At 44.2% G+C, this 25918-nt stretch overlaps 1 protein-coding gene across 3 annotated transcripts in view; it reads left to right on the top strand.

The window, feature by feature from the left end:
* The window catches only part of ppp1r21 (protein phosphatase 1, regulatory subunit 21), an 86516-nt gene that overhangs the window by 4509 nt on the left and 56089 nt on the right, over window positions 1–25918 (top strand). For all 3 annotated transcript variants that reach the window (XM_081351529.1, XM_081351528.1, XM_081351527.1), the window contains exons 4-12: window positions 5090–5191; window positions 6177–6341; window positions 9862–9920; window positions 10520–10614; window positions 10737–10789; window positions 16771–16920; window positions 17311–17412; window positions 18202–18290; window positions 18455–18591. In XM_081351529.1, coding sequence (XP_081207655.1) covers window positions 5090–5191; window positions 6177–6341; window positions 9862–9920; window positions 10520–10614; window positions 10737–10789; window positions 16771–16920; window positions 17311–17412; window positions 18202–18290; window positions 18455–18591 — 952 coding nt within the window. The remainder of the gene's footprint in view (window positions 1–5089; window positions 5192–6176; window positions 6342–9861; window positions 9921–10519; window positions 10615–10736; window positions 10790–16770; window positions 16921–17310; window positions 17413–18201; window positions 18291–18454; window positions 18592–25918) is intronic.

Raw genomic sequence — 25918 nt, 5'->3', positions numbered from 1 at the left:
ACACCTCCTGACCTCTGACCTCTGCATCCTCACACACTGACTGTACTCACCTGACCTCTGACCTCTGCATCCTCACATTCTGACTGTACACCTCCTGACCTCTGACCTCTGCATCCTCACACACTGACTGTACACCTCCTGACCTCTGACCTCTGCATCCTCACACACTGACTGTACACCTCCTGACCTCTGACCTCTGCATCCTCACACACTGACTGTACTCACCTGACCTCTGACCTCTGCATCCTCACATTCTGACTGTACACCTCCTGACCTCTGACCTCTGCATCTTCACACACTGACTGTACACCTCATGACCTCTGACCTCTGCATCCTCACACACTGACTGTACACCTCCTGACCTCTGACCTCTGCATCCTCACACACTGACTGTACACCTCATGACCTCTGACCTCTGCATCCTCACACACTGACTCTACACCTCCTGACCTCTGACCTCTGCATCTTCACACACTGACTGTACACCTCATGACCTCTGACCTCTGCATCCTCACACACTGACTGTACACCTCCTGACCTCTGACCTCTGCATCCTCACACACTGACTGTACTCACCTGACCTCTGACCTCTGCATCCTCACATTCTGACTGTACTCACCTGACCTCTGACCTCTGCATCCTCACACACTGACTGTACACCTCCTGACCTCTGACCTCTGCATCTTCACACACTGACTGTACACCTCCTGACCTCTGACCTCTGCATCCTCACACACTGACTGTACACCTCCTGACCTCTGACCTCTGCATCCTCACACACTGACTGTACACCTCCTGACCTCTGACCTCTGCATCCTCACACACTGACTGTACACCTCCTGACCTCTGACCTCTGCATCCTCACATTCTGACTGTACACCTCCTGACCTCTGACCTCTGCATCCTCACACACTGACTGTACTCACCTGACCTCTGACCTCTGCATCCTCACATTCTGACTGTACTCACCTGACCTCTGACCTCTGCATCCTCACACACTGACTGTACACCTCCTGACCTCTGACCTCTGCATCCTCACACACTGACTGTACACCTCCTGACCTCTGACCTCTGCATCCTCACACACTGACTGTACTCACCTGACCTCTGACGTCTGCATCCTCACATTCTGACTGTACACCTCCTGACCTCTGACCTCTGCATCCTCACATTCTGACTGTACACCTCCTGACCTCTGACCTCTGCATCCTCACACACTGACTGTACACCTCCTGACTTCTGACCTCTGCATCCTCACACACTGACTGTACACCTCCTGACTTCTGACCTCTGCATCCTCACACACTGACTGTACACCTCATGACCTCTGACCTCTGCATCCTCACACACTGACTGTACACCTCCTGACCTCTGACCTCTGCATCCTCACACACTGACTGTACACCTCCTGACCTCTGACCTCTGCATCTTCACACACTGACTGTACACCTCCTGACCTCTGACCTCTGCATCCTCACATTCTGACTGTACACCTCCTGACCTCTGACCTCTGCATCCTCACACACTGACTGTACACCTCCTGACCTCTGACCTCTGCATCCTCACATTCTGACTGTACACCTCCTGACCTCTGACCTCTGCATCCTCACACACTGACTGTACACCTCCTGACCTCTGACCTCTGCATCCTCACACACTGACTGTACACCTCCTGACCTCTGACCTCTGCATCCTCACACACTGACTGTACACCTCCTGACCTCTGACCTCTGCATCCTCACATTCTGACTGTACACCTCCTGACCTCTGACCTCTGCATCCCCACACACTGACTGTACACCTCCTGACCTCTGACCTCTGCATCCTCACACACTGACTGTACACCTCCTGACCTCTGACCTCTGCATCCTCACATTCTGACTGTACACCTCCTGACCTCTGACCTCTGCATCCTCACACACTGACTGTACTCACCTGACCTCTGACCTCTGCATCCTCACATTCTGACTGTACTCACCTGACCTCTGACCTCTGCATCCTCACACACTGACTGTACACCTCCTGACCTCTGACCTCTGCATCCTCACACACTGACTGTACACCTCCTGACCTCTGACCTCTGCATCCTCACACACTGACTGTACTCACCTGACCTCTGACGTCTGCATCCTCACATTCTGACTGTACACCTCCTGACCTCTGACCTCTGCATCCTCACATTCTGACTGTACACCTCCTGACCTCTGACCTCTGCATCCTCACACACTGACTGTACACCTCCTGACTTCTGACCTCTGCATCCTCACACACTGACTGTACACCTCCTGACTTCTGACCTCTGCATCCTCACACACTGACTGTACACCTCATGACCTCTGACCTCTGCATCCTCACACACTGACTGTACACCTCCTGACCTCTGACCTCTGCATCCTCACACACTGACTGTACACCTCCTGACCTCTGACCTCTGCATCTTCACACACTGACTGTACACCTCCTGACCTCTGACCTCTGCATCCTCACATTCTGACTGTACACCTCCTGACCTCTGACCTCTGCATCCTCACACACTGACTGTACACCTCCTGACCTCTGATCTCTGCATCCTCACATTCTGACTGTACACCTCCTGACCTCTGACCTCTGCATCCTCACACACTGACTGTACACCTCCTGACCTCTGACCTCTGCATCCTCACACACTGACTGTACACCTCCTGACCTCTGACCTCTGCATCCTCACACACTGACTGTACACCTCCTGACCTCTGACCTCTGCATCCTCACATTCTGACTGTACACCTCCTGACCTCTGACCTCTGCATCCCCACACACTGACTGTACACCTCCTGACCTCTGACCTCTGCATCCTCACACACTGACTGTACACCTCCTGACCTCTGACCTCTGCATCCTCACACACTGACTGTACACCTCCTGACCGCTGACCTCTGCATCCTCACATTCTGACTGTACACCTCCTGACCTCTGACCTCTGCATCCCCACACACTGACTGTACACCTCCTGACCTCTGACCTCTGCATCCTCACACACTGACTGTACACCTCCTGACCTCTGACCTCTGCATCCCCACACACTGACTGTACACCTCCTGACCTCTGACCTCTGCATCCTCACACACTGACTGTACACCTCCTGACCGCTGACCTCTGCATCCTCACACACTGACTGTACACCTCCTGACCTCTGACCTCTGCATCCTCACACACTGACTGTACACCTCCTGACCTCTGACCTCTGCATCCTCACACACTGACTGTACACCTCCTGACCTCTGACCTCTGCATCCTCACACACTGACTGTACACCTCCTGACCTCTGACCTCTGCATCCTCACACACTGACTGTACTCACCTGACCTCTGACCTCTGCATCCTCACACACTGACTGTACACCTCCTGACCTCTGACCTCTGCATCCTCACACACTGACTGTACACCTCCTGACCTCTGACCTCTGCATCCTCACACACTGACTGTACTCACCTGACCTCTGACCTCTGCATCCTCACACACTGACTGTACACCTCCTGACCTCTGACCTCTGCATCCTCACATTCTGACTGTACACCTCCTGACCTCTGACCTCTGCATCCTCACACACTGACTGTACACCTCCTGACCTCTGACCTCTGCATCCTCACACACTGACTGTACACCTCCTGACCTCTGACCTCTGCATCCTCACATTCTGACTGTACACCTCCTGACCTCTGACCTCTGCATCTTCACACACTGACTGTACACCTCCTGACCTCTGACCTCTGCATCCTCACACACTGACACTCAAACATCATACAGTGTGTTTATTAGCTGTTTTCCTGGCTGTTCCTCAGTCTAGCTGATTTCACGAAACACTCTAACTGTGCGTTCACACCGGACGCGAATAGCGCGTCAAATTCGCACCTGCCGCGTCTAGTTATACGTTTGACCAGTTTGTGTTAATTCGCGCGTCAAGAGTGAAATTGACGCGCGTAAAACAAAAGTTTGAAGCGAAATTTACGCGCGTCAGACGTGAAATCCGGAGGCGAAAGTTTTGAAACCCGTTGGCGGCCATCTTTTTTAGATGTTTATCGAGCATTAGCATTAGCATTAGCATTATTCGAGAGAGTCACCGCTCGTATATGCTCTGGAGAGCAGAAACAGCAGCGTAGGGGACATCGTCGCTGTACTCGGGTCCACCAGACCCTCCGGAGGGCTTCAGGAGTTTCACAATTTGCTTCAGGAGCTAGGTTTGGTGGACCTAACGGTGAGGACGCTGACGAGGACAGCATAGGCCGTATAAGGCCTCGGCCTCGAGTGGTGGTCGCTGCCTGACGAGCCCGCGCTGTACAGCCCGGCGCGAGGTTCACCCTCGCCCGCACCCACCTAATCTGTCATTTATTTTTGTTTTGATAATAAATGGAGCCAGCCTCCAAAAGTGAAACCTGTCCTGTGAGTTTTTATACACTAAATTGTGTTTGTTGTCTTTACATTAGATTAGTAATGTTTATAATCTAGAATAGATATGGAATAAATAGCATTAAATACAAAATGAGTATCTCTCATATATTGAAATTGAGTTTTTATGTGAAAGATTTGCTTTGTTGTGCATTTTAGTCATCTTACAAAATAATTTATTGAGGCCAAACATAAATAACATTATAAACTGTTACTTCACCACGTGACAGCAGCAAGCAGGCTCCTGATTGGTTAACGCGGTGCGAATTGACGTAGAAGTTCAGATTTTTTAGCTCGGGCGGCAGACACGAATTCGCGTCAAACGTGTGAATGCACAAAAAGCACTAATAAAATCATTTGCGCTTAACGCGCTTAATGCGCCAGACGCTCCATTCGCGTGAACGAGGCGTCTACCGCGCCGCGCTCTACGCCTCATTCGCGCCGCAGGAATGTTTTACGCGCGTAACATGTCTTTGCATTGACTTAACATTGAAATCACTCTCGCCTGACGCGCTATTCGCGTCCGGTGTTAACGCACCATTAGAAGGAAAGGTTCTGTAGGATTCTGTATAGAATTCTAAGGTTCTCGACTCCGTTTTAAAGAACAATAATGCCAAAAAGGGTTTATATAAGGAGAATGTCTTAAACGTGTGTGTTTGTGCAGAATAAAGGAGACTCGCCACCTCAAGTTAACCTACAGGCTCAGAATGTGTTTGATGAAGATCTGCGGAAGAAGATCCAGGAGAACGAAAGGCTTCACATCCAGGTGTGTGTGTGTGTGTGTGTGTGTGTGTGTGAGTGTGTTAGGGGTGTGCGATATTGACACAAAATTATATCTCAATATTTTCTGGGATTTTCTCGATAATGATTATCAGACGATATTTTGCTGAGTGTGTTTATTGTTTTGGTACTTGGCAGGTTTAGGACTGTCGTGGACGGCCAACTCCTAAAGTTTTGGATATTCTTCATACTCTGTGTGGTGTCAGTTCACAGATTTTTTTTTCCAATATGTTTAAATTGATTTTTACCTTATATGGGCATTTTTACCTTTTATAAAGACATTTTTTATACGTAATTATGCATGCATCATTTTTTGTGTCAATTTCATAAGTTTAACCAAATTCAATTATAATTATAAAAATAAGACACCATAGGACTGCAAATCCTTCTCAGCTAACACACGACACACCATTATTGGTACTATTGTACCAGTATTGATTGGTATTTTACTTTTATTTCGTGACTTACTAATTTACAACGTAACGACGTTGCATGCTCGTAGTTTCTTTTGCACTTTATATACAGTGAAGCGATACACAGCGTGCGCCGCCGCATTTGCGCATACAAGTGAAGAGTGTGCGCTATGAGCACAGTATAACGGCTGACAGGACAGGAAAGTCCGTTTTTCTGAGGTGAAAGACTTTTTATTTCAGCGTACATTTATGTCACTGCCTGGTAGTTCCTATTGTGCTGGGTTTTCTGAAATAGTCATGATTCGCCTCTCACAACATAACATGCTCTAAACACGCACGCAGAGTGTATTTTCTTTTGTAATCTCGGCTTTGAATGATTACGTAATCGTGGCATCCGTAATCGTAATCGCGATTAGAAATTCGATTAATTGTGCAGCCCTACGTTAAAACAACAATTACGATATTATTGCAATCTATATATTGCACACCCCTAGTGTGTGTGTGTGTGTGTGTGTGTGTGTGTGTGTGTAATAACACTATATAATTGTGTGTGTTCAGTTCTATGAAGCGGATGAGCAGTACCGGCGGCAGGAAGCTCAGCTGCGAGCGCGACTGGATCAGCTGGAGAAAGAGTCTGAGCAGCATCAGGCTGTAGTAGATGCTCTGACCAGCAGATACAGCGACACTATCGAGAAGCTACAGAGCGACAAAGCTCGCCTCGAGGTCAGGCACACGATTATTAGGGACGGGCTTGAGTACTCAAGGTCAGACACACCCTTATTAGGAGTGGCATTGGTACTCAAGGTCATGAGACACGATTATTAGGGGTGGGCATGAGTACACAAGGTCAGAGACACGATTATTAGGGGTGGACATGAGTACTCGAGGTCAGAGACACGATTATTAGGGGTGGCATGAGTACTTGAGGTCAGAGACACGATTATTAGGGGTTGACATGAGTGCTCGAGGTCAGAGACACGATTATTAGGGGTTGGCAAGAGTACTTGATTTCAGAGACACGATTATTAGGGGTTGGCATGAGTACTCGAGGTCAGAGACACGATTATTGGGGTGGCATGAGTACTCAAGGTCAGATACACGATTATTAGGGGTGGACATGAGTACTGGAGGTCAGAGACACGGTTATTAGGGGAAGCATGAGTACTTGAGGTCAGAGACACTATTATTAGGGGTTAGCATGAGTACTCGAGGTCAGAGACACGATTATTAGGGGTGAGCATGAGTACTCGAGGTCAGAGACACGATTATTAGGAGTGAGCATGAGTACTCGAGGTCAGAGACACGATTATTAGGGGTTGGCATGAGTAGGCTACTCGAGGTCAGAGACACACGATTATTAGGGGTGAGCATGAGTACTCAAGGTCAGACATACGATTATCAGGGGAAGCGTGAGTACTTGAGGTCAGAGACACGATTTTTGGGGTGGCATGAGTACTCGAGGTCAGAGACACTATTATTAGGGGTGAGCATGAGTACTCGAGGTCAGAGACACGATTATTGGGGTGGCATGAGTACTCAATGTCAGATACACGATTATTAGGGGTGGACATGAGTACTCGAGGTCAGAGACACGATTATTAGGGGAAGCATGAGTACTTGAGGTCAGAGACACTATTATAAGGGGTTAGCATGAGTACTCGAGGTCAGAGACACGATTATTAGAGGTGAGCATGAGTACTCGAGGTCAGAGACACGATTATTAGGAGTGAGCATGAGTACTCGAGGTCAGAGACGATTATTAGGGGTGGACATGAGTACTCGAGATCAGAGACACGATCATTAGGGGTGGACATGAGTACTCGAGGTCAGAGACACGATTATTAGGGGTGGCATGAGCACTCAAGGTCAGAGACACGATTATTAGGGGTGGACATGAGTACTCGAGGTCAGAGACACGATTATTAGGGGTGGCATGAGTGCTCGAGGTCAGAAACACGATTATTAGGGGTTGGCAAGAGTACTTGATTTCAGAGACACGATTATTAGGGGTTGGCATGAGTACTCGAGGTCAGAGACACGATTATTGGGGTGGCATGAGTACTCAAGGTCAGATACATGATTATTAGGGGTGGACATGAGTACTGGAGGTCAGAGACACGATTATTAGGGGAAGCATGAGTACTTGAGGTCAGAGACACTATTATTAGGGGTTAGCATGAGTACTCGAGGTCAGAGACACGATTATTAGGGGTGAGCATGAGTACTCGAGGTCAGAGACACGATTATTAGGAGTGAGCATGAGTATTCGAGGTCAGAGACACGATTATTAGGGGTGGCATGAGTACTCGAGGTCAGAGACACACGATTATTAGGGGTGAGCATGAGTACTCAAGGTCAGACATACGATTATCAGGGGACGCGTGAGTACTTGAGGTCAGAGACACGATTATTGGGGTGGCATGAGTACTCGAGGTCAGAGACACTATTATTAGGGGTGAGCATGAGTACTCAAGGTCAGAGACACGATTATTGGGGTGGCATGAGTACTCAATGTCAGATACACGATTATTAGGGGTGGACATGAGTACTCGAGGTCAGAGACACGATTATTAGGGGAAGCATGAGTACTTGAGGTCAGAGACACTATTATAAGGGGTTAGCATGAGTACTCGAGGTCAGAGACACGATTATTAGGGGTGAGCATGAGTACTCGAGGTCAGAGACACGATTATTAGGAGTGAGCATGAGTACTCGAGGTCAGAGACACGATTATTAGGGGTTGGCATGAGTACTCGAGGTCAGAGACACGATCATTAGGGGTGGCATGAGTACTCGAGGTCAGAGACATGATTATTAGGGGTGGCATGAGCACTCGAGGTCAGAGACACGATTATTAGGGGTGGCATGAGCACTCAAGGTCAGAGACACGATTATTGGGGTGGCATGAGTACTCAATGTCAGATACACGATTATTAGGGGTGGACATGAGTACTTGAGGTCAGAGACACGATTATTAGGGGAAGCATGAGTACTTGAGGTCAGAGACACTATTATAAGGGGTTAGCATGAGTACTCGAGGTCAGAGACACGATTATTAGGGGTGAGCATGAGTACTCGAGGTCAGAGACACGATTATTAGGAGTGAGCATGAGTACTCGAGGTCAGAGACACGATTATTAGGGGTTGGCATGAGTACTCGAGGTCAGAGACACGATCATTAGGGGTGGCATGAGTACTCGAGGTCAGAGACACGATTATTAGGGGTGGCATGAGCACTCAAGGTCAGAGACACGATTATTAGGGGTTGGCATGAGTGCTCGAGGTCAGAGACACGATCATTAGGGGTGGCATGAGTACTCGAGGTCAGAGACACGATTATTAGGGGTTGGCATGAGTGCTCGAGGTCAGAGACACGATCATTAGGGGTGGCATGAGTACTCGAGGTCAGAGACACAACTATTAGGGGTGGACATGAGTACTCGAGGTCAGAGACACGATCATTAGGGGTGGCATGAGTACTCGAGGTCAGAGACACGATTATTAGGAGTGAGCATGAGTACTCGAGGTCAGAGACACGATTATTAGGGGTTGGCATGAGTACTCGAGGTCAGAGACACGATCATTAGGGGTGGCATGAGTACTCGAGGTCAGAGACACGATTATTAGGGGTGGCATGAGCACTCGAGGTCAGAGACACGATTATTAGGGGTGGCATGAGCACTCAAGGTCAGAGACACGATTATTAGGGGTGGCATGAGCACTCAAGGTCAGAGACACGATTATTAGGGGTTGGCATGAGTGCTCGAGGTCAGAGACACGATCATTAGGGGTGGCATGAGTACTCGAGGTCAGAGACATGATTATTAGGGGTGGACATGAGTACTCGAGGTCAGAGACACGATTATTAGGGGTGGCATGAGTACTCGAGGTCAGAGACACGATTATTAGGGGTGGACATGAGTACTCGAGGTCAGAGATACGATTGTTAGGGGTGGACGAGCACTCAAGGTCATGACAACACATTCACTGCTTCACACTTATGGATGTCAATGACACAACATGTTTAGAAAGGCATGTTTCTGTGATGCTGTAGCTGCGCTCACTGTGTTGTGTAATGGCGCTCAATGCCGCATGATACTAAGATGATACTGGAGTGCTGAACATGCACATCCCTACTGCTCTTCATGTGTGATGATGCTGGTGTGTGTGTGTGTATGAGGAGATGCTGATGTGTGTGTGAGTGTGTGTGTACAATGCTTGTCTAATGATGATGTCGTGTCAGGTGATGGCTCAGACCCTGGAAAGAGAAGCCAAGGACTGTCGGGTCAGAACTGAAGAGTGGTAAATATGCACATTCGATCGGATCGCAGTAATGTTATCTGTGATCTTTCAGTACGCCTGTTTCACACTGACTGTGATCCTGATTAGTCTATTATAATTGATTTATACATCAGATTTCCAAATGCACATTCAACCACACTGAACAAAACCAAACCTAGAAGTCAGCATAACATAACATCACTCTGTTCACCTGTGCAAGTTATTCCATAGAGAAGAGAGACGGAGGGGAGGAGCGTTAAAATATGTTCATCCTCAAACACGTCTCAATCTGAAGTCGGTCGCAGCTTCCGTTCACCCAGACTGACTGAATATTGTGGTTGCAATCACTGTGTGTGATGCCTATTTCTGAAAATGAGTTATTCCATGATTTGTATGTTGCCTATAAAAGCCTTTTGTGCAGTATTGTGTGGATAAAGTGTTTTATAGTGTTTAGAGTGGCAGAGTTGGATGTTTATAAGAGCTTGTCAGTGACTACTCACTCGACACACAGACAGTGTGACTCAGACGGTTACAGACTGCTTTATCATTGACTTTGATTTCATCTATTGGAAGGTGTTGATAGTCAACGTATTTTGTGTGTGTGTGTGTGTGTGTGTCAGTCAGCAGCAGCTGAGGAAGTATCAGAGTGAAGTGAGCAGTCAGTTAAAGCACAGCAGCAGTTTGATCCTGGAGAAAGTGCCCTTTAATGACACCCGTGAGTAACATACACACACACATGAACACACACTCACTGACACAGAAACACACACACACACGTGATGTAGACTCAAGCTTTTCCTTAATGTGTGTAATGAGTGAATCTTGTGTTTTCCTCAGAGTCGAGTGACTACAACAGTCTGAACGTTCCTCTGCACAACAGACGGCATCAGGTGAGTGTGTGTAGTGTTGTCAGGTGACTGATAGAGCAGCGCTGACTTCCTGTTCCTGTTCCTCATCTACATCCTGTCTACATCCCTCATCTCTTCCTGTTCCTGTTCCAACATCTACAAAGACAGCATCCATGCTTTTAATGTGGAACTAGGCAAAGCTAGACAGACTTTCTTCTCAAATATTATAAACAGCAATTTAAACAACACGCGCACTCTTTTTGCTACTGTAGAGAGACTGACAAACCCCCCAAGCCAGATTCCCAGTGAAATGCTCTCAGACAACAAGTGCAGTGAGTTTGCTTCTTTCTTCTCTGAGAAAATCAATAATATCAGAAAGGTGATCAGCACATCCTTGAGTTGCCCTGGGGTCAGACAGATCAGACCACCTGAGAAAGTAGTTACTATGTCTGATTTCAAAGAAATTGATGGCAAAATTTTGGAAGAAACCGTACAGCACCTTAAAACACCAACCTGCGCTCTTGACACACTCCCCACATCATTTTTCAAAAGTGTGTTAAACAGTTTAGAAGCAGATCTCCTAGAAGTGGTAAATGCCTCACTTCGCTCTGGGAGTTTTCCAAACTCCCTAAAAACTGCAGTTGTCAAGCCCCTCCTGAAAAAGAGCAATCTGGATAAGACCATATCAAGCAACTATAGGCCGATCTCAAATCTTCCTTTCATAGGCAAGATCATTGAAAAAGTTGTCTTCAATCAGCTGAACAAATTCTTGAGCTTGAATGGATCCTTTGACAATTTTCAATCTGGTTTCCGGCCGCACCACAGCACAGAGACAGCGCTCATAAAGATAATAAACGATATTCGCTTAAATACTGATTCAGGCAAACTATCAGTGATGGTGTTACTCGACCTCAGTGCTGCATTTGACACTGTCGATCATAACATACTTCTGGACAGGCTGGAAAACTGGGTGGGGCTTTCTGGGATAGTCCTAAAATGGTTCAGGTCATACTTAGATGGGAGAGGTTATGTGAGTATAGGAGACCATAAGTCTGAGTGGACATCCATGACATGCGGAGTACCTCAAGGCTCAATTCTTGCGCCACTCCTGTTCAACCTGTATATGCTCCCAATGAGCCAAATAATGAGAAAGAACCAAATTGCTTACCACAGCTATGCAGACGACACACAGCTCTACTTAGCCCTATCGCCTAACGATTACAGCCCCATTGACTCCCTGTGCCAATGCATTGATGAAGTCAATGAATCTTGGTGTGTCTTTGGAGTCAGACCTTAGTTTCAGTAGTCATGTCAAAGCAATAACTAAATCAGCATACTATCATCTGAAAAATATTGCAAGAATTAGATGCTTTGTTTCCAGACAAGACTTAGAGAAACTTGTGCATGCTTTCATCACCAGCAGGGTGGATTACTGTAATGGACTCCTCACTGGCCTTCCCAAAAAGACCATAAGACTTGTGCAGCTCATACAGAACGCTGCCGCCAGGGTTCTGAGCAGAACCAGAAAATATGAACATATCACACCAGTCCTCAGGTCTTTACACTGGCTCCCAGTTAGATTTAGGATTGATTTTAAAGTAACATTACTGGTATATAAATCATTCAATGGCCTAGGACAGGGCTATTCAATTGACCTCCCTCCTCCTCTTTTCGCTCCGATTGACCTGAGAAACGTTTTACGTGTGAATATTTCAGCAGTTATTATATTTGTCCCGAATTTATGTCGACTGAACCAGCGATAGGCTACCAATCATTCGTGAATGAAACATTCTTTTGGTTCGATTCTTTCTAAACGCGCTTGCATAACGGTCTAAAACTATTCAGATTCATTCGGACCGCTCCGTCACTGAATCATCTGAAGCGGTTTCTCGTTCAGTACAGTAACAACAAATAGCGATGTTTTCTGTTGTTTCACTAGTTGTTTAAACACGGCCCAGCGCGGAGTTGCGTTTACTCCCGGTCCCGGACACACTATTATTAAACAGCGTTGCGACAACCAGTGGAAGCGTTTCAGTTCGACAGAAACATTTCTGTTACAAACCACAAATCACTCGATGATTTAATTAGTATTAAATCGGATGAAACAGCCTCAACATTCCCAACAAGACTGATGAGGAAAGCAGGAGAAACATTGTGGCATGAACGAAATTAGAAGACTTTAAATCCCCTAATCACCCTTACAAACATTTACCACATTTACTGTAGTAATTTACCATGGTTGGGCAGAAATGAGCAATATTTATATTAAATACTATGTAGTAATAAATAAATATAGTAAATATATACTATAATATTATATAGAATAATAGTAAATATAGTGATTTATATTGCATTAGATTTATTAGGTGGGTAGAGGAATATATATTTAATGCTTGTTATGAAATTATGTCAGTTTCTTTGTAAAGGTGCTTATAGTTTTTAACTTATGTTTAGGCATTTTTTATACAGTGGGAGCCTGTTAACAAGTCTCACTGTCAGAATATTTTCATTTAGGGACCGTTCGGTATTTATGGAAGGGGCCACCGGAGGAAAATAGGGGAGGGTCATGTCTTTTTATTCTTTGTTGAGGGGAGGGTCATCCAACTTCTTTTAGTCTAGGGGGAGGGTCACCCAACTTTTATATTCATTAAAACAGCAACATTTCAAAGTGGCTTGTTTGGTGCTAGTTTTTTCCCATTTAGCTCCATGTTGATCTCGCGTTATCAGCCCCCCTTCGATATCAGATGGGTCTGACCCAACAAAAATCCAGTTTGGCGCTGTTTGACAGTGCGCGCGCACTTCAGTTCGTGCTTAGAAAAAGTGCATCATGTCAGAACAGAATGCCAAAGAAATGTTTACCCGGCAAAGCTTTAAAGCACGAGCAAATAATGAACTTTTGTTAAGTGCACAGTGTCCTGTGAGTGTAACTCTACCGCTGCATTAACATGTGATGTGAACGTACGTCGAGTTTAACAGTATTGGGACTGAGGCGCTAGAACTGCTGATAGAATGTGCGCTGTAGGGCGATACTGCATATTTTAGTTTCCATTCTTATTTTGTTTCCACGATGTGTAAAATGTAGGGCTACCATCAGCTGCGGCGCTACCATTGGGCCCGGGTGGGCATTTAGGTCCGGGCCCACCCATTTTCTATAGCCTATGGTTTTGTACGTTTCTTCATTCGGATCTATTTGCGATGATCATCCAAATTCTAAACAAACAGTTTACATGCTTCGTCCTTGTTACATTATTAATTAAGATAATAATTAATAAATGCACGCATAGCCTAATTATCAGTGAACTTGATAAATGTTGCAGATATGTTTTACATGCATGCACAAACAAATGCCTTTCAGCTTGTGTGTGCAAAATTCAGAATAAAATGAATGTGCAGCAATTTGTACAAATACAGAGTCTGTAGGCCTACTGTGTTGTTACCATTAAATAAGCTCATTTACTTTTATTTTTGTTCAAATATAATAATGTTATTTTTTCATCTATGTTGATTATGAAAGTGAACCGCACACACGAGTAGCCTATACGCAATATCGAGAGACATGGAGCGGGTCAGACATGATTTTGACCACTTAATTAAGTTTTGTTTTGCAGAAAACGATTTTTTTAAGTGAATTTCGTTTTGTATAAATTGTATCTTAATTCTAATATTTTTTTATCAACCTATTGCCAAATACCAAATATAGCAGACAACACAATCATAGAGGCGCCCGCATGGTCACTTGCACTGCTCGTGAACGGGAGCGCATCTCATCCTAACTTAACGAAACTCAGCATAGGCCTCACATACATGAAATATATCTTAAGAAAGCTTGAAATGTCTTTTTAACAATTTAAAACGAAAAGAAATAGGCTACTCTCTGGTTATGTAATGATGTGCATTCTCTCTAGGCGTGTTCACTACTACGGAGATGGCGATCGTCAACTTCATATAGCTGTTGTTGCTGTTAATAAACTAAAAATAATAGGCTTATAATTTTATTAGACAATAAATTAAATTAAAATTTTATTGTATTAAAAATGCAACAAAAAAATCCTGTTTATCAATATTGTGTGTGTGTGTGTGTGTGTCGAAATAATTTGTCCGCAGCAGCTCAAAAAAAAAAAACGGTCAAAAACCCCACTGTCAGTATTTTGTAAGGAACAGGCAAATATGTTCAATATAGCAGGAGACATTTTAATTGTTTACTAATAAAAAAGTTATTGTCAGTGTCGGCTAGACAGATGAAGTTGACGACTCGCGATCTTCGCAGCGCTACCACATCTTTAAATCACTATTAGTAGGCTATTATTTAAGTTAACATAAAATACATAGACCTACACCACAAAAACTAGTTGAGGATAAATTCGTTAAAAACAGTTCTCCATTACGCACGGACATGACTGCTCTGAGGCGACTTTAAAAATTTCACAGAGACCTCAAACAGAAAGCACAAAGCCTTTCTTTAAAGTGAATTTCGTTTTTTTTATTAATTTTATCTTAATTTTAATCAATGTTTCATCTGGATTTAATAAATAAGAAGTAGTCTAAATATAGTAGAAAATAGATAAACATGACACGGAGGCGCGGGCGAGTGAACTGGACTCGTCTCATAAATGAACCGAAACTCAGCGTAAGGTATGCTACTTGCCTCACAGACCTGAGAAATATATAGAAAGCTTGAAATGTCTACTTTTAAACAGAACAATTCAAAACGAAGGAAAACAGACTGCTTTCTCCTTATGAAATGTGCATTTCTCTCTGGCGCGTTCTGAGAAGATCGCGACGCATCGTCAACTTCATCTTTGCAGTCGACACAGAAAACACTTTTTTATTAAAAACAATTAAAATGTCTAGCTATATTTGACATATTAATAATCATTACTTTTGCCGGTTCTTTGTGACAGCTTTTAGATGCTTTATTCGCAACGCCACCCACATCTTGAACGAGTCACACCGCATCAGCACCGAAAACATAATTTTTTTTCAAATCTAAAATAAAAAATCGTGATACGAACCGAATCGTAGGTTTGGTCGATCGTTACAGCCAGATGAGAAAGCAAGAGTTTATGGTTTAAAAAACAAACAAACAATGGCTATCTGAACATCTTTGTCAAGCACAAACCAGTACAGAAGTAGGCTAATCAATAAATTATTGGGGAGGGTCATGCCTTTTTTCACAATCATTTTGGAGGGTCATAGAAAAAATTATTGCTGGCGAAGGGAGGGTCATGTCTTTTTTGACAACAGATCTCAAAACTCCTCTGGTGGCCCCTTAAATAAATAACGAACAGTCCCTTAAGCATAACAATTATAAATAAAATAATTATTATTTCTCACCAACAGCTATAAGTTTGTATAAATAATTTATTTGTTCCAAGGAAAATAGTTGTACACATTTGTAAATTATCAAGTTTTTATTTATTATGGTTTTATATATTTGCATACTGCTGGGTACCACATTTCCAAGTAAATACCACACGTCTTTAGGGTTACTTTAACTTATTTATTGAAACTGTTATGTTTCAATAAATAAGATAAACCCCCAAACCAACCCACCGGCCCACCTCAACTTTTCGTTTTGATAATGCGGCCCTCGAATGAAACTAATTGAATAGCCCTGGCCTAGGACCTCAATACATTGCAGATATGCTCTCTGAATATAAACCCAACAGATCACTCAGATCACTAGGATCATATCAGCTGGAAATACCAAGGGTTCACTCTAAACATGGCGAGTCCGCTTTAGCTATAATGCTGGAACAGCTTCCAGAGGAGATCAGACGTGCTCCTACTGTAGTCACTTTCACATCCAGACTCAGAACACTTCTGTTTAGCTGTGCATTTACTGAATGAGCACTGTGCCGCTTTCCGTCCGACTGTTTGTACTGTATTTAATTTTATTTTTCTAAACTGTTTTAATAATTTTTATTTCTTTTTATTATTTTTATTTCTTCTAAGCACTTTGAATTGCCATTGTGTATGAAATGTGCTTTATAAATAAACTTGCCTTGCCTTCCTGTGTGCAGCTGAAGGCTCGTGATGTGGCGGCTCAGGCTCTGGGCTTCCTGCAGAATCTGGTGTCGGCGCTGCTGAACTTCCACTCCTACACCGAGCAGAGAGTCCACATCTACCCGCTCGACTCGTCCATCGAGGCCATCTCTCCCATCAACCAGAGGGTACGAACACACACACACACACACACACACACACACACACACACACACACACACACACACACACACACACACACACACACACACACACACACACACACACACACACACACACACACACACACACAGGTGGTGTGTAGTCTTTAACAGGCAGCCATCTTGCTCCAGCCATCTGAGGGACACGCCCTCTCATGAGCCACAGTACGAACACACACACCTCTGCTCCGTTAATAATCAACCAAACACATTCATAAACTTCATGTGGATCTTTCCACAGCATGACAGAAAAAAACATTCTCAATCTGTTCTCATTTTATGCAAATTGGGGTTTTGATTGAATGAGTTAAGCTCCCGGGGATTAAAGTGTTGCTGATCTGACCTGCTCCTCTCCAGTTCTCTCAGTATCTGCATGAGAACGCGGCGTACCTGCGTCCTTTAGAGGAGGAGTTACTGCAGATACACCAGAGCATCACAGAGGACGCCATCACTGTCCTGGTGAGAGACACACACACACACACACACACACACACACACACACACACACACACACACACACACACACACACACACACACACAGATACACCAGAGCATCACAGAGGACGCCATCACTGTCCTGGTGAGAGACACACACACACACACACAGATACACCAGAGCATCACAGAGGACGCCATCACTGTCCTGGTGAGAGACACACACACACACACACACACACACACACACACACACACACACACACACACACACACACACACACACACAGATACACCAGAGCATCACAGAGGACGCCATCACTGTCCTGGTGAGAGACACACACACACACACACACACACACACAGATACACCAGAGCATCACAGAGGACGCCATCACTGTCCTGGTGAGAGACACACACACACACACACACACACACACACACACACACACACACACAGATACACCAGAGCATCACAGAGGACGCCATCACTGTCCTGGTGAGACACACACACACACACACACACACACACACACACACACACACACACACACACACACACACACACACACACACACAGATACACCAGAGCATCACAGAGGACGCCATCACTGTCCTGGTGAGAGACACACACACACACACACACACACACACACAGATACACCAGAGCATCACAGAGGACGCCATCACTGTCCTGGTGAGAGAGACACACACACACACACACACACACAGATACACCAGAGCATCACTGTCATCGGCTCACGCATGCGTCTCTGACGTCATCATCCACATGTTGTGTGTTACGTCTGTAGGAAACTCTGGCCAAACTGCAGGACTTCTCCAGATCCTTCTCCGCCTACAGCAGCTTCCTGCAGAAGATCCTGCCCTACCAGCTCAAGAGGTCAGGGGTCACGGGGGTCATGAGCGCTAGTGTTGGTGTCAGTGAACCTGATGTGTGACGAGAGCCTCAGCTGTACAGTATAAACACCATTACGTCTATGGAGAGTTCCCACATTGATAGTGACCCAGACGTGTGTGTGTGTGTGTGTGTGTGTGTGTGTGCAGTCTGGAGGAGGAGTGCGACACTTCTCTCTGCACGGCAGCGCTGACGGCCAGGAACCAGCAGCTACAGAACGACATGAAGAAGCTGACGGCCGTCTTCCACAAACTCAAGTCTTACGTGGCTCTTCTAGCCGTGCCCAGTGAGTATCGCGTCACGTGTCGTGCCGTGTCAGTGTCCGTATGTGGCGGTCCGTGTCGTGTTGTTCTGTGTCCGTGTTGTGTGCGTGTCAGCCCGTGTCCGTGTCGTGTCGTTCTGTGTCCGTGTTGTGTGCGTGTCAGCCCGTGTCCGTGTCGTGTCGTTCCGTGTTGTGTGCGTGTCAGCCCGTGTCATGTCAGTGTCCGTGTTGTCAAGTCAAGTCAAGTCAAATTTATTTATATAGCGCTTTTCACAATACAGATTGTATCAAAGCAGCTTCACAGTATTAAATAAAATAGTACATCAGTGTTTGTTTCTGGTGTAAAACATCCACGTTTGGTAATGCAGATCAATAGCACTGTTGAATCGATTAATCAAATTAAGTATCCCCAACTGAGCAAGCCAAAGGCAACAGTGGCAAGGAACCGAAAAACTCCATCAGGTGACCTAATGGAGAAAAAAAAACCTTGGGAGAACCCAGGCTCAGTCGGGGGCCAGTTCTCCTCTGGCGTTTATGAAGTAGAGACCGGATTTAATTGTAAGATTAAAATATTAAATGAATGCCTGGCTGAAGAGATGTGTCTTTAATCTAGTTTTAAACTGGGAGAGCGAGTCTGAGCAACGAACAGTATCAGGAAGGCTATTCCAGAGTTTTGGAGCTAAATGTGAAAATGCTTTCCCTCCTTTGGTGGATCTGGATATCCTAGGTATGACCAAAAGCCACGAATTTAGTGATCTTAAAGAGCGCGATGGATTATAGGGCGATAGAAGATCCGTTAAATAGACTGGAGCTAAGCCGTTTAGGGCTTTATAAGTCAGTAGCAATACCTTGTAGTTAATACGGAACTTTATAGTCACGGCCGGCTCTGAGCCGCGACAAATGAGGGAGGCAACGAGAATGAAAGCGAATTTAAAAGATTTGTTTAATCAAACATAACCAAAATAAACACCACTGAAAACATTCCGTTCAGAAAATCAACATAAAGAACAAGCTACATAATAAACAAAATGTATACTCCAAAGAATACAGGCCTGCAAACTTCCCAAACTATAACTAATACAAAGCAAACTAATAATAAATAAATAAAGCAGCAACTCAAAACAACAAATGACAAAGGGGTAACCAAAAAGGCTGAAGTCTGTGACTCCTCACCTTTTATCATTATCTGCAGGTGTTTAACATCATGATTAGCTCAAACCCCCCCCCCAACACTCATTACAATAATACGGGCCCAGAGGCACGTCACACACCCTCCCTTAAAAAGGTAAACCCCTATACCACACACACCAACAAAAACAAAAAATATATATACACAAACATAATTCCAATAGGGTACATCCCAACCTCCTAACTAACACCACAAACTACCTAAAGCCTCTCTAGTCTTCAGTGGCTTGCCGAGCTCGGGGCGGCTTTAAACACTAAACTCAGCATCCTCAACAATCCCATAAACAGGACTGCCGAAGGACACTGAAGTGTACCCCCACTCAGGATTACCACCCAAAACAAAAAAACAAGCCCCACCCCCCTCTAACTAAACTGGGATGTACACATACCAAAAAAAAATAAAAAATAAATCTTGACTAGAATTTATAACTCCCAAATAACTCCGAAGTCACATCTTCCAGAATCCACTCATCTCCCCCTACTACTCATCAACCTCGGCACCTAGGAGAAGAGACAGGTAGGGGAAAGAAACAGAAAAACAGAAGACACAACATTGTAGCAACACATTATACTCTTGATAGAGCATCCGCAATCACGTTTTCGGTTCCCTTGATGTGTCTTATATCAAGATGATACCCTTGTAGGAAGATACACCATCTCATGAGTCGCTGGTTTGGATTCTGCAAGGAATGAAGGAATGTTAGAGGGTTGTGATCTGTAAAAATCACCAATGGGCCTACACCTGAACCCACATAAACTTCAAAATGGATTAATGCCCAAATCAAAGCTAATGCTTCTTTCTCAATAACTGAATAGTTAAGTTGATAAGCATTAAACTTTCTAGAGAAGTACCCCACCACACGGTCGGCACCATCCTCTGAGGCCTGCAGTAACACAGCTCCAGCTCCCACATTACTAGCGTCAACTTGCAATTTAAAGGGTTTATCCAGTCTAGGTGCTGCCAAAATTGGAGACACAGTGAGAAGAGACTTAACATCCTCAAATGCTCTCTGACACACAGAAGTCCACTCAAATTTGATCTTATCTCGAAGCAGGTTGGTAAGAGGAGCTGCCACAGTAGAAAAATTCTGACAGAATCCCCTATAAAACCCAACCATCCCAAGAAACCTCATTAACTCTTTTTTAGTTGTAGGAGTAGGAAATTGATCGATTGCGGCCACTTTAGCTCGAACAGGACATACATGGCCCTGACCTACGACCTTGCCCAGATAGATTACAGTGGCCTTAGCAAATTCGCACTTGCTCAAATTAACCGTAAGGTTAGCCGCAGCCAGACGATCAAACAAAGCTCTAATCCGACAAAGATGTTCGGACCAAGTGTCACTATAGACGACTACATCGTCTAGATAAACTGCACAACCTTCCAGGCCAGAAATAACTCGATTCATTAATCGTTGAAACGTAGCTGGAGCGTTTCTCAGGCCAAAACTCATAACCTTATAGGAAAATAGGCCTGACGGAGTAACAAATGCAGAGATCTCTTGGGCTCTAGCTGTTAAAGGCACCTGCCAATAACCCTTTAGCAGATCAAATTTGCTAACATAAGTGGCAGACCCAACCTGGTCAATGCAATCTTCAATTCGTGGCAAAGGAAAGGAATCAGGTTTAGTTAGTGCATTTACTTTCCTGTAGTCTGTACAAAATCTAAAAGAGCCGTTAGCTTTTCGAACCAGAATACATGGAGACGCCCAGCTGGAATAAGAAGGCTCCGCTAACCCATTTTTTAACAAATACTCAACCTCAGCCTCTAGATGTCGCTTTTTCTCCAACGGAACACGGTAATAGTGTTGAAGAACGGGTTTTGCGTCACCCACATCAATATCATGTTCGATTAAATTCGTCTGTGTGGGAGTATCTGGGAAAAGAGAGACATACTCATTTATTAAGGCAGTCACATCAGAGGAATGAACGTCAGGGAGATGCTTCAACATCACGGCCAAATTTTTAAGTGCCTCTGTGTTTTCCAAACAGCCCTGTGTAACAGATTCACCCGGATCTAGACCCTCATCGTCCGAAACAGGCACCGCCTGAACAGCTCTTGAAGATGTTTCCACCCTTGCACCAACCACAAGCACAGGTTTCACTTGGAATCCTTCTAGAATCTCCGAACTCAAAGTGGAATTAGCATCCCCTTGGGTAGCATCTTTAACAGCATCACGTACATAATAGGGTTTCAGTAAATTCACATGACAAACACGAACCTTCTTTCTCCTATCAGGAGTTTCAATCAAATAATTCAAGTCTGAAACCTGACGCAACACCGTATAAGGGCCTACAAATTTTGCCTGAAAAGGAGAACCCACAACTGGCACTAAAGCGAGTACCTGGTCACCAGACTTAAATATTCGAACCTCTGCCCGACGGTCAAATAACCGCTTCATTCTATCTTGTGAATGCCCCAAATTCGCCTTTGCCTGTGCACAGGATTCATACAATCTCCTACGAAAATCACTTACATAATTTAACAAATTCTTCGGTGGATTGACATCCTTCAAATCCTCTGACAAAAGTGACATTGGACTACGTACCGAATGTCCAAACACAAGCTCATTTGGACTAAACCCTGTGCTTTCCTGTGACGCTTCCCTGGCAGACATAAGAAGCCAGGGCAAACCGTCTTCCCAATCACCCTTCATGTGCGTGCAATAAGATCTTAGCAACGACTTCAGTGTCTGGTGGAAGCGTTCTAGCGCCCCCTGACTTTGAGCGTGGTATGCGCTAGCTTTCTGATGTTTAACATGCAACTGCTTTAAGATTTGAGCAAATATTTTCGAAGTAAAATTTGATCCTTGGTCCGTTTGTATGACCTTAGGAATTCCAAACAGAGCAATGAATTGCGTTAAGGCTTTTAAAACGGTCTTTGTAGTAATTGAGCGTAACGAATATGCAGCTGGAAACCTAGTGGTTTGGCACATTATCGTAAGCAAATATTTACTACCTGCCTTCGACTTGGGTAAGGGACCCACACAATCCACAATTAAATGTTCAAATGGTTGGCTAACCACGGGAATAGGAAAAAGCGGTGCTGGTCTCAAGATCTGATTGGGTTTTCCAGTCAACTGACAAGTAGGGCAGGTTTTAATGTATGCAGACACGTCTCGTTTAAGCTTGGGCCAAAAAAAACTTTTCAAAATTAATTGATACGTCTTTTTAACACCCAAATGTCCTGAAGAATCATGAGCGGTCATCAAAACAAGATCACGGAGATTTTTTGGAACAACAATCTGAACAATCGGGTCTCCTACAAAATCTTTACCATGGGGCACCCACTTTCTGACTAATATTTCTCCATCCAGATAATACCCTGACGCTGTATCTTGCAGGACATCTGGAGACAGAAGCTTGTCAAACAAGTCAACAAGCGAGACATCTGCCTGTTGTTCTCTCACCAAATCACTACGTGAGATAGTCAAAACTGATGGTATTTTAGTCAGTGTCTTACAATCTCCCTTAACATCTGACTGAGTCCCAGATAAAGATTTACTCCCAGCACGAGTCACAACAGAAGATACAAATACTTCTGGAAAACTCTGGGCATTTTCATCCTCTGACCCCTCTGAAATCAATACAGAGGGAGACACTATCAAAGCTGGGGAACCAGCAGACCACACTCTACCTCCAGCTAAATTGTTTCCAAGAATAATGTCTACACCTACCACTGGTAAACAGGGACGTACCCCAAGTGTTACCTCTCCCTGAACCAAATCTGAGACCATCATCACTTTATGTAAAGGAACGGATACTACATTCAGTCCTATTCCTCTAATCAAAACATTGCTTCCCGTATAAGATTCACTGGAGAAAGACAGAACATTCTCAGAAATAAACGATTCCGTCGCACCTGTGTCTCTCAGAATTTTTACTTGTTTTTTCTCGTTAGAACCTATTAGTGAGACACAACCATCTGTGATAAATGGAGACAAACTAGAATTCAAGGTTTCGCAATCACTTTCAATGGCTGGTTCGGATGACGGATGAATGGATGTTACTAGTCCTACTGATTTTGCTCCCAACAGCACATTTTGGGGCTTTCTATTTCCTGATGAATATTGAGCTTTGGCTTTTAGCATTGGACATTCATTTTTCCAATGCCCTTTGGCCTGGCAATAATTACACACATCACCTAATTCAATCTCCCCAGGTGAATGTAACGACCTTCCTCTAAACATATCCGGACTTTCTCTACTCTTATCATGTACAACCCAACCCGGTTCTCGTCTAATTTCTCTAAATGCCTTCTGTCCAAACTGATTTTTGTGAATTAAAGCATATTCATCTGCAAGAACTGCAGCATCATACGCCGTACGAGCTTTAGCCTCGGTTACATAAGTAGCAATACGGGGTGGCACTGAATTTTTAAACTGCTCTAACAATACTAACTCTTTCAAGTCACTTAAAGTTTCGACATTAGAAGCAGAACACCAGCGGGTAAAATGAGTTTGAATTTCTCTCACAAATTCCACATGCGTTTGTCTTTCAGATTTTTGCCAACCTCTAAATCGCTGTCTATATGCTTCTGGTACCAATTCATAAGCTTTCAAAACGGCTGATTTAACGCATTCATAAGTTTCCGCATCCTGCGTACTTAATGAAGAAAAAACCTCTTGAGCTCTTCCCGTGAAAACGCATTGCAATAGCAAAACACGCTCTGAATCAGACCAACCTCTAGTACCAGCTACTCGCTCAAACAGTGAAAAAAAGGAATCAATTTCACTTTCATCAAACTTGGGCACCAGTTTTAAATTTGTGACCACATCAAAATCAAGCAAATCCTGGTCACTACCCTCACCAGAAGATCTTCTGGCTCCTCTAGAAATTTTCCCAGCATTTATCAAATCCAATTTATAACGCTCAAGCTCCAATCTCTTGTTTTCAATATCATGTCTTGCTTCAATTTTTTGCTGTTCGATTTTTTCCTTAGACTTCATTTCTATCAAAAGTAAATCCTTCTGTTGCTCATAAGTCAAATACATTCTGCTAGTTTGAACAGTAGACACTGTCTGTTTTTCTTCAAGAACATTCTGTTCTATTAAAGCAGCTGTCAAGAACGATTTTAAATTTTCCTTTAACCGTTTATCAGCAACAGAAAGCACAACATCATAATGACTCGCAAGCGCTAACAACTGATCCTTTGAAAACTCATTTAAAAGATCTTCCGACGGATTATGAATGAACTCTTCAATATTGGAAGTCATATTTTAACTTTTCTGCTACCCCTAACGAAATTACCAAACAAACAAAACCAATCACTAAGCAAAACAACACCAAAAAAACCCCCAAAAAAAACACTGATAAATACATATATTTGTACACATACAATCAAGTTATTCAGTTAATTTGTAACTTACCAAATTCGTCTCTTCTACAGTCCAATCAATACGCAACAGCAACTAGGCTATATTAACTTACACAAAGTGTTTTTCAAATTCAAATTATAACCAAAATCATATGCTTATTCTCCAATCAACTGTTACTCGTCTCGAAGCCTCCCAAACAAACTAAACAGCGCACGCTGTACGCTCGCTCACAGAGTCGGAAATAACCAGGAAATAACCAACCGGTGTTCCTGATTACAACGAATGGCTGGACGAGCCCCCATATTTGTCACGGCCGGCTCTGAGCCGCGACAAATGAGGGAGGCAACGAGAATGAAAGCGAATTTAAAAGATTTGTTTAATCAAACATAACCAAAATAAACACCACGGAAAACATTCCGTTCAGAAAATCAACATAAAGAACAAGCTACATAATAAACAAAATGTATACTCCAAAGAATACAGGCCTGCAAACTTCCCAAACTATAACTAATACAAAGCAAACTAATAATAAATAAATAAAGCAGCAACTCAAAACAACAAATGACAAAGGGGTAACCAAAAAGGCTGAAGTCTGTGACTCCTCACCTTTTATCATTATCTGCAGGTGTTTCACATCATGATTAGCTCAAACCCCCCCCCCAACACTCATTACAATAATACGGGCCCAGAGGCACGTCACAGTAACCAATGTAGTGATGATAAAATTGGTGTTATATGATCATATTTTCTTGATCTAGTAAGAACTCTAGCGGCGGCATTTTGAACTAACTGTAGCTTGTTTATTGAGGATGCAGGACAACCAGCTAATAACGCATTACAGTAAT

Source organism: Scardinius erythrophthalmus (genome assembly GCF_964197995.2).
Source record: "Scardinius erythrophthalmus genome assembly, chromosome: 21".
Classification (NCBI taxonomy): Eukaryota; Metazoa; Chordata; class Actinopteri; order Cypriniformes; family Leuciscidae; genus Scardinius; species Scardinius erythrophthalmus.
This window is presented reverse-complemented; position numbering and strand designations above follow the sequence as displayed.